Consider the following 10,420-nt stretch of genomic DNA (forward strand, 5'->3'; position numbering starts at 1 on the left):
ATGTTGTATTTTATGTCATAACTATTCATACTTGGTAAATCCCTTATGAATGATCCTTAACTGCAACGTCCTGATATTATTTATTATAGATTGTGAAAGACAGTACATTGTACCTAGGCTGTGCAATCGCCGAATGTCAACCATTGACATTTCCCGCATCAAATACGGAATGGTCTGATGCTACATATCTGGTATGCAATTACGATGTGTAAGTAATAATAACATAAATACACGATCATATAAATGGTATGACGATGGATAGTGAATATGACACATACATGTGCTACCATAATTGACATCCATGTGTTCCCAGAATAAAATAAACGGTACACCCAATGATTATACAAATTGCAAACCACGTGCTCCCATCGTGAAATAAACTGTGTACCCACGGGCTTTCTTCATGATATACATTGTAAACCAATATGCTACAACCGTATATAAATGAATATATAGATTTAGGTCAATATGTTCAGGGACTATCTAAGCTGACTGCAAGTTTGTATTCATTATAATTTTTTGAATTGTACTTGCCAATTGTACTGAATTTACTTGCCAACCTTGCTTTCCTTTTATATATATTGCAGCTCGAATATAATGAACGAACCCCCATATGTTGCCTACAGTACGTGTGATATTCCATGTTACTTCAGATATGACGAAGCAACCAGTCTGTGTGGTATGTGTAAACGTTGGACAGTATATTTAAAGGACGGTGGTCGTCGCGCCACGCATGTGCGACATTTGTGTTGATAAACAATCTAATGCACCTTTCTAATGAAATCACGGGTACGAGTTTTGATCTGTGCTCAGTTTGTACTCGTTGGTTTACACAACACTGACAACAGTCAGAGTCGCCATCTTTGTTTATATGAGAACCATATTTCGCGCATGCGTAGCGCGATGACTACCGCTCTTTCATAATACGTTCGTCTAGAAATCGTTTGTATTACCACGCCATCGCTCATTTAGATGAGTTGTATTTCAAGTCAATGTACTGACTGTTCATATGTATGTTCTATGTACACACACGGTATAACGTAGTATTCACGGCTGACAGCTGACATAAACAATATGTAAAAGTCTCGTATTACATAGCCTGAAATCAGCTTGTATGCACTGGTAATTTATTGGCTGGTTAACAACAAAACAACATTTTCTATTCAATGATAGATATAACATATTGTTCTCTTATTATTATGATTATTGTAGAACGTTGCATGGCAGGGGATCCAGGCTGCCGTAAGTATACTATTGTAACACTATTACTGTCAACGGTTGATGCCATATATCTGCAGTTATATTGCTTTTATACGTGTATATAATTACTATTATATACGTATAGAAAGATAGTACTTTTTAAAATTACATATACTTGACAATAATTGGTACTCGTTGTCATAAGTAAAGTCTTCAAAATAAATACACGTTTCAGGCAATGGTCTATCTCCCTAGTAACCGGACAAGCCCAACATAACATTTTTTGCAAAATGTCGATGTGGCGGATGGTACATCTTGGACAGAAGAACTATGTCCTAGTAACTATAATCACACTCAGGCTCAAACCTTTATAATGTTCAATCATTTGGACACTTGTCGGGGAAAATGTGATGTTTGAAATGGCAACTTAGGGGCTGTGCAAAGCTTGTATATTCACGCGTCATACATTGCTTTGTTTGTAGATCCAGGGCATTGCGAGAATTCTAAGAATTACTCAACGAGACACTGCAACTACTGGGCGAGTACAGGGATGTGTTCTGATGAAACATACTTTTATTTCATGAAAAAAGAATGCCGTGGTTCTTGTCAGTGAGTGCATAATCATTTTCTTTACTTTCGCAACATAACTTGATAGAATGTGGAAACATTTTTGTTAAGATGATTCGTATTTTTCTTGATCCCCGTGCGTTTTTCATATTTCATGGCTTCCACTTATGGTGTTGAAATTTATACTTATGTATTCGATCATTTATCAAATTGAATTCTCATTCATTCAACAGACCATATGGGATGTGTGACGAGTGTTGATGGATGAATCAATAAGACATAAATGATGCGGAACATACGAGAGAAACAAAATATACAGCCATTTTGTATCAACTTTTATTTTATTTCAGTATATAATAGAGTCGACTTCGACTATAACTACATTTTAGGTAAAAATGGAAACTGTGTCGTATGAGTATGTTGCAAGATGTATTATGATACAGTGAAAACGCTAATGATATATCCAAAAAAACAACTCCCATATTAGTTAGAATCATTATAATGTGAGTGGATTGATCGCATGAGGGCGTTGTGACTATTTACCTAGTCAGTATATATACAAGGATTTGACCAGACCCCACACACAAAGAAGTTTGCTGATTCTGTTCTAAACTTTTTGAATTTCGGCATTCCCATGATGTATCCCTGGTAGGAAAAGATGTATAATAATAAGGTTATTACGAGGATACTGCAAAGTATGCAATCTGACAGTACGCGGTCGCATCGACCTCCGCTTTGTAGTATCCTCGTAATAACCTCATATTATGTATCTAGCGCCAATATTGTAAATATTATCGGCAAGTTACCAACTCAAAGGTCACGTGGCTCTGGTGGTCTCTGCGCTGAGAATCTTAAGTATGCTAACTAGTGTATGAATGTGCAGTTGTCTATGTGTATCTCATATATGTTTGTTCACGGATACTTCCCTCCTGACTGAGGTGCCAAATGTTATCTTTCTCCCTCTATTAAAAAATAAAAATGGAGATGTAACCAGCAAGAACAACTACCGTCCTATTGCCATTACAACAGTAACATCAAAACTAGTGGAACACTTGTTTCTTGAGAGATGTGAACTATACCTCTTGACTGGTTTTAAAAAGTATAATTCTACGTATGTCTGTGTTTTCGTTTCAAAAGAGCTTATTCGTCATTATAACTCTCTTGATAGTAAAGATATTTTACTTCGTCTATCAATTATATACACATCATCGGTATACAGCCGGACTCTTAATGCTGTATACCGATGATGTGTATATAATTGAAAGACGAAGCAAAGTACTAATACCAAAACGCTGCGAAACCACATTTATTGCGATACTGTTTGGCGTCGCACGTTTGTGTTACACAAGTCTATGTGAGGAATAATAGATCTTCATTGCCGATAAAATCGATGTACAAATAAATGTCTTTCCATGCATGTGGAATGCAGTGAAGATAAACAACAAGAGTAAATATCACGAAGTTCATGGCAAAATACAAATAGACGACCGTTTCTTCCATATTCCAAGTTCTAATACAGTGACGTCATTCACAAAAGAAAATGTTGTCCTCGTTCGAGCTCCAGAGTTACGTACGGTTTAGCGCGCTAAATCCCGGGAAAACAACTTCAAACAGATAATTGTTGTCATGGTTTTCGCACTGGTTTCAGTGTTTAATAAACATTGCGTATAGGAGCGTAGAAACAACTCGGATTTTTTTTTTCAATTTTACTCGAAGATGAATTATTATTTATTTTAAACATAAATGTGTGGCTGGGCATTTCACAGGCAATGTTTGGACCTAGGTACTAGAAAAGGCGCGAATACATTTCCCAGATCAGAGACCCCAAACAGGCAGTTGACTAACGTTAGCGTCCGAGTAGCCGTACACTTTAACGAAGTTATAAACAGTGAATTTGACGTGTGTAACGTAGTTTTCTGCAGCCCTGTTGCGAGTTGTCACAGCATACGTACGAGTATCGAATAACTCCTTTTGTATAGGACGATGGACCAATGACCTGAGTCATGTACGTATCATAACACTACATTTGCATTCAACCACCTGCCGTGCTCTTTCAGTGGAGTGACCATGCATCCACACACATGTCGATCTGGAAATCGTTGGATCAAATCCAGGATGTTGCTTTCTTAAAATGACCAGTTTTAAATAGTGTGAAGAAAGTTTTGATCTCCGCCTCGATCATGCGAGCAAAACTCCCATTTAAAAAAATCATCGTTTCCTCGTAAACGGGTATTGTTGTGAACAAAGAAACTAGTAAACGAAGACGACTCAAAAAGTAGTATTACATATTGTATTACACAGCAAACAATGTAATAAAAATGCCTGCGTATATTGCTAAGCAAACACGGAACCTAATACTTGTCTATAATAGTCACTTGAATTCGACTAACCTCTGCAGTCACGCCCTTTAACGACGAACAATAATGTGGGGTAAATAGATGTAAGAAAGGTCGTTCATATTGTAGAAATCGTTTTCAGCTGAAGTCGTCCGTGAAAAAAAAAATACTTGAGAGATTTTATATGCTTAATGCTCAATAACTTAACTAATACAGCTGTCACTTTGACACTCCTGTCATACATTTACGTCATTATGACGCCTTGTCGCGTGATCCTTGCAAAAAGGCGTAATCGGATCATTTATGACCATAAAAAGTTCAAATGAAAATTACGTGCTCCAAGAAAGATTATTATTTTGATGTATTGTTTTTCAGCATAACTAATGATTTATTATTACTACATGTTATTCATGTTCTGGGCCCAAGTCAATCACATGGCGAATTTAAGCCATTGCCAGATATATTTTTAAATTCACATTGACGTTGAAAAGTCTTGTTCGTTAATACTGGGTAACCTGGTGTGTTTATTACCAAGACGGGAGTGACGTTTTAACTTGTGTACATATCCGCACATTAAAGAAACGGTTACTATAAATACAACACACACAGCACATACAACAACAATCAGTGCTTCCATTAGGCTCACAGCCTGCTGGTGCGTTAGCCCACTAATATAAACTGGTGTGTCGTCTTCTTGCTCTTCCAGTTCTTCTTTCTTGGTAGCTTCGATGATTTGTGGTACTAAGTTACTCCAGAATTCCACCTCAAGAGGTTTCAAATTCTTCTCAACTGTAGGACATATGTCGATGTCTAAATAATACGGGTAACTTACGTTATATTTAGGCCATTCGATTGGTATCGCTTTGTCGATGTTTGGATTCCTGTGTGAACAAACCAAATCACATGATACTTTTAATGTTAATATAAATATATAGCTAATAAAAGCTCAAACGCTACTACTACTATATATTATTATACAATTTGAAGACGATTTACGAGGACTCACCCAAATTTCACAAAATTCGTTACATAAGACATCAGATTTAGGGACACCGTCCTTTCCTGGTCATTAAAATAAGTCGGTCTCCGAGGTCCTACATAAAAAGGTTCCCCGAACACTAGACTGACGTCATCACCATGAGCTGAACCAATCCATGAAGGCAGCTTGGCATGTGATAGCCTCTGTGTATAGTAGTATATATACACGTTTGCACCCGCAGTGCTGTGAAGATTGGCTCGTTGTATATTTGGAACATACACTGCGTAATCATTTAAGATATTCAGGGCTGTTTGAGAGGTCCTCACTTCGTCTGTGTCTTTCGAAATACGAGTGTATTTTTGCATGATAGAATTAACCAGTAAACGGTTCTCTTTTGCGTCATTTAATAGAACAGTATTCTCAATAAAAGTCGATAGTGTCTCAAGCTCCATCGTCATGTCAGACCCACGTGTATATGGTAATAACAGTTTAACCAACTCAGAATCAGTCATACCTATTAATACATCACGTGCAATATAGTTAGGTGATTTAAGTGTTTGCAGAGCACTTCCCACCAAAACAGTGCCATCAACGACAGGATGAAACGAAAGCTTTCCCAAATCGGGGGAAACAATCAGATCGGATACATTAACTCGACGTAAACACCTTAGTAGTTGGTTGGTGTTCTCGTTTTCACAATCAAGGCGCCTGATAAGTCGTTGGGATTCTGCCCGATTTACGTCCATATTCATTGGATCAATGCCAGGGGCGCTAAAAAGTATCGCACGATGAAAAAGATTTGCAGAGAGAGATGACGTCATCAAATAATGGAGACTGATTCCACCAGCGCCCAAACCGGCCAATGTTATAGCATCTGGGTCACCGCCAAAATATTGAATATCTCCTTTGACCCATTCCAGTGCAGTCAGAATATCTTGAAGTGCATAGTTACCGGGCAAGTTATTTTCTTCACTTTCAAGAAATCCTAGTGCACCTAGACGGTGGTTGAAAGTTACCACAGTGATATCACCGTAAGCTGCAATGACGTCACCAGACTGGTCAGATCCAGTACCTTGTATAAAGTTACCGCCATGAATGAATACCATTACTGGTGATAATTCTTCAGTATCGCGTTGTGGCGTGAAAATATTGAGATAGAGACAGTCTTCACTGTAATCAGACCTCCCAGGCTGAGGGCAAGTCGGAGCATATTCCGTGGCGTTAAGTTCACTCCAAGGGTAGGGAAGTTGTGGTGAAGAAAAACGCCTTGATCCTGTGGGTGGTTTAGCGTATGGAATACCAAGGAATACGTCAACTATGTTTCCACCAGTGGCAGCGTGTGACTGAATACTGAACCCTACCACATTCCCAAATGTGGTGTTTACACTGGGTTTGATATCTGAGTGATCCCGGGCCGTGGGCCCATCAGGTGAATATATAGGTGGCACTATAGCATTACAAGTATCTTCACCAATGGTACTCACGTATTTCAACCAGAAATTCATTTCTTCTTTCTTAGGGTTCGACTCTATCGATAAATTGTGTTTAATTTCCAAATATTTCTGATCTTCTGTTGTGTACTCGGGCCACTCTACGCTCATCTCAGTGGTTCCGTTGTTAGGGTTACTGTGGAAAATATTCAAAAAGTTACTTTTAATATCATATACCATTTCGTCGTCGCATGTTCTAAAATAACTAAATACTAGTACACCTATAGGATACAAACCAGGCGGAAAATATACAAAAAAGCAGGAGCCGATATATTTATATTCCGTCCTGGTTTCAAGGTTATTTGGAGCCGACAAGTGACCAACTGTTGTTTCTGTTCTATATTTAAGTTTCAGGACAAGTTTGAGAGTGTCTGATATTTTGGCAAGCTGTAGTTAACTTTGAATTTCATGACATAAGTTATCAAACAAATAAAAACAAGGGCGATAATTTTGTAACACAACTCCAATGTCATAATCCGCACGAACATTAACAAAATATATATAAAAAGATAAATAGAAAAATAATAGAATACACTTTGTTAATAGAAATGAAATATTAGAAAAAGTAGAAAACAAATAATTAAATCAAAATATAATTGTGAAGACAAATTAATCACCAACAAAATAAAACTTTAACACATACGACTTAAAATAAACTCAGGCAATAAATCAAAGTTAGTTCAAATTTAGTTCTAAAGATATGTTGACAATTATCACGGCGCCTTGTATTATGTTGTGGAAGGATAAAGTCCAGCACAGGTCCTTTCCCTTATTAACACACAGCAAGACAATCTCAGTATGCGAAGTCAGTCAAAATGAAGGACTATTAAGAAACTGGATGAACGTTGTGTACAAGACAAAACTAACAAGACTAACAAGTGAAACGTGCTTTCGGTCGGACACGTGTTTTTGCGTGTATAGCGCGTGATCGTTGAGATTACTTCTCCTACGTTCGCAATGGGTCCGACTTTTAAAATGGTCAATCTGGTAAGATTGTGTTTGTTTCTAAACTTGTAATGCTTATAACTCAGCAACTAAAGGCCGGATCGCAATCAGAGAAACATGTATAAGTAACTATAAACACGAACTAGAACATGAAAACATTTGTATAAACATCGATCAATAATTGCACAATAAATGGAAATTTTCGATCTCCGCGCGACATATTACGTGAAATTGAGACAATGTTATATCCAATCTATGCATATTTATCAACATGTCTATAATATCCATAATCCACAAATTTAGTCTCTCTCTTTTTTAAACCATACCGCAAAAGTGAAATGTCGTCTTCACATTCAGAATTGCTGCTAAATTGCATTGATATTTTCAATGCATCAGCTGTATTCACATTAATCATACCAGTTAATTCATGTAGTTAATGATTTACAGGTAACAAGGTGCCATTGTCCTTTAATTGATCTCATTCGCAAATAGCCGACGAGATCTCGTTCAAATACACGTGATCTTTTTCGTCCTCAAAATATAGTTCCATTCTTTAACGCCATCGCGCTCGGCCATTCGCGAATAAGGAATATTCACAATATCTGAATAATTATGTAAATATCTTACCCAGTTTTTACAAAGTTTGCCCAGTAATCTATCATAGTACGGCTTAGTTGAATATCTCGATATGGCGTAGATTGATACAACTGACTATCTTCGTCATAGAACAAATATCCCAATTCATCGCCATGTCCCGCAGTAGTAGCTATATCTCCATAAAAAGACATCGGTACAGACGTTTTGAAATCATAATAGTATGTCGATTTGGTTCCATCACTGTCGGTGGCATGGCGATTAGCAAAGTAGATACTCGGGAGGCAAAATGCGATGTCACCCGCTGCATTAATATATCCGTTCAATCGATTCATATTTTTGTCATCAACATTGTCCCAGTCTGTGTACTGTTGGGTTATCGATGAAGCAGCTTCAGGTACACCAGATGTGTATGAAGCTGATAAATCTTGTAACAATACCTTATATGTCTCCAGTGACAATCCTTCAGCAATAGACGGACCAATGTTAATAGCAAACACTAACCCTTCCTGGTCCACAGTGCCTATCATCAAATCATATTTATTTAGATCAGAATACTCAATCATTGTTCGCACGGAATGTGGAAAATACTCGTCATCGATAACTACCCCATATGGAACTTTTGAGAGAAGCAGTGGTATGGACAATGCAGCGGAGATCAGATCATCGGCCGACACAGCCCTCAAACACTGCAGAATAGCTTCACTGTTTGGAGGTGGGGGAGGCTGTGCACCGACATCTCCCACGGTACTGTTGTAACAACCCACAATTGATGCGACCCTGATGTAAAATTCTGCTGCTTGTGGAGGGTGGTGTGGTCGTGATTGTGGTGTGAAATACGTACTCATCGCTATCCCTCGTTGAAATAGACCCTCATTTGAAGGAGACAACATTTGGTACATAACACTGGTCGCTCCAGCGGATTCACCAGCGATAGTAATCTGATTGGGATTCCCGTGAAAGTTACCAATATTATCCTTTATCCATCGCAAGGCTAACTGTTGGTCTTTGAAGGCGTAGTTTCCCTTGGCAAGTTCATCGCCAGTTGTCAGTGACCCCAAAATACCAAGCCTGTAATTTATGGTAACAACGATAATATTACCATAAACAGTCAATGGCACAGCATTGTAAATCTTTCCTTGACCGACTACAAAACCACCGCCATGTATCCAAACCATTACAGCCAAGGAATTGTTGACTGTGGCTGTTTCTGGCACGTAAACATTAAGCAGCAAACAGTCCTCTTCTGTGCGATCGTTAGGTAAATCATACAAGAAGTCTCGTGGTTGTGGACATGATGGTCCAAACTGTGTCGCGTTGTACACACCTTGTCGATATGCATATGGCTGTGGAGAACTAAATCGCAACTCATTGATAGGTGCCTCGGCGTAGTGTATTCCTTTATAAATACTCACGGACGTATTGTGAAATTGTACCGTAGTTCCCTGTACTAGACCACTTGTAGTGTTGACTTGCTGTGCATCGGAATGTCGGGTGGTGGCCATGATTAATACAACAAGATATAGCAGTCCATACGTTTTCTGCTCCATGTTAACTCACACTAAGTCTCGTCAAAGTATTGGTCGGCACCTGATTGTACGAATGATTGGTGCAATCACATTAAAAAAATAAGAGTGGCCGTGAAAAGCGGTTAAAGAGATGACAAACTTCGAGTGGGCTACCTAAAAACGGAAACAAACAAACCAGCGTCGAATAAGTGAAACTAATTTGAATAACAAAGATATGGTCCTGCTTTCAAGTGTGCAAATCAACCTAACCTTATTTGAATATTGGATGGCGTTATGAAAATGGAGGGTCATTGTTACCCGATCCTATACAAAGGAGCTAAGGGCACGTGTTGTAGCCAAACATCTGTTGAGTCGTCTTTGTGAAGGACTTATTACTTCCTTATCTTTCATTCATAATATAAGTTTCATATCCCACCCTAAGTGTCGTTCGGGCGCCTACATTAAATAACATGAATGAGCCATGACACGAAACACATTCAACAAGTTTATACCTGTATCAAAAGCGAGAAGGGCGGGGCGTTGGTGCGTAATTTATTTCAGCCTTGACATTCAGTAGACAGTGTAGTATACGAACAAGGCTCGTTAGTAGCCATGCGTCACACTACTACAGCAACCGCGGAAGGTCATGACCATACCTTTTGAAAAGTGTCACGTTTACTGAATTTTATTTTTTCCGTATTTTATGCATATATAATTAACATTTTGATTTTGTTGATTTCGCAATTAAAATCATATCATATAATTAAAATGGATTTGACTTCCTGCGTCACGCACAGACTA

At 38.2% G+C, this 10,420-nt stretch overlaps 1 protein-coding gene and 1 long non-coding RNA gene across 3 annotated transcripts; one reads left to right on the forward strand and one right to left on the reverse strand.

The window, feature by feature from the left end:
* Nucleotides 1–928: 928 nt before the first annotated feature.
* LOC144342972 (uncharacterized) lies at nucleotides 929–2,242 on the forward strand. Of its 2 annotated transcripts, XR_013418869.1 has the most exons (4): nucleotides 929–1,011; nucleotides 1,213–1,242; nucleotides 1,683–1,809; nucleotides 2,001–2,242. It is a non-coding gene; the product is annotated as an uncharacterized LOC144342972 (long non-coding RNA). The 2 variants fall into 2 exon arrangements; XR_013418868.1 differs by lacking the exon at nucleotides 929–1,011 and having other exon boundaries at nucleotides 1,135–1,242.
* Nucleotides 2,243–4,446: 2,204 nt separating this feature from the next.
* Nucleotides 4,447–9,824, reverse strand: LOC100375895 (uncharacterized). Its single transcript, XM_006825003.3, has 3 exons — nucleotides 8,145–9,824; nucleotides 5,110–6,708; nucleotides 4,447–4,984 (listed from the first exon to the last, which is right to left on the reverse strand). Exons 1-3 carry the CDS (start codon nucleotides 9,659–9,661, stop codon nucleotides 4,576–4,578), a joined length of 3,525 nt encoding a protein of 1,174 aa, XP_006825066.1. The 5' UTR covers nucleotides 9,662–9,824; the 3' UTR covers nucleotides 4,447–4,575.
* Nucleotides 9,825–10,420: the final 596 nt, after the last annotated feature.

This window comes from Saccoglossus kowalevskii, chromosome 4, assembly GCF_978046115.1.
Source record: "Saccoglossus kowalevskii chromosome 4, keSacKowa6.1, whole genome shotgun sequence".
NCBI classification, from domain to species: Eukaryota; Metazoa; Hemichordata; class Enteropneusta; family Harrimaniidae; genus Saccoglossus; species Saccoglossus kowalevskii.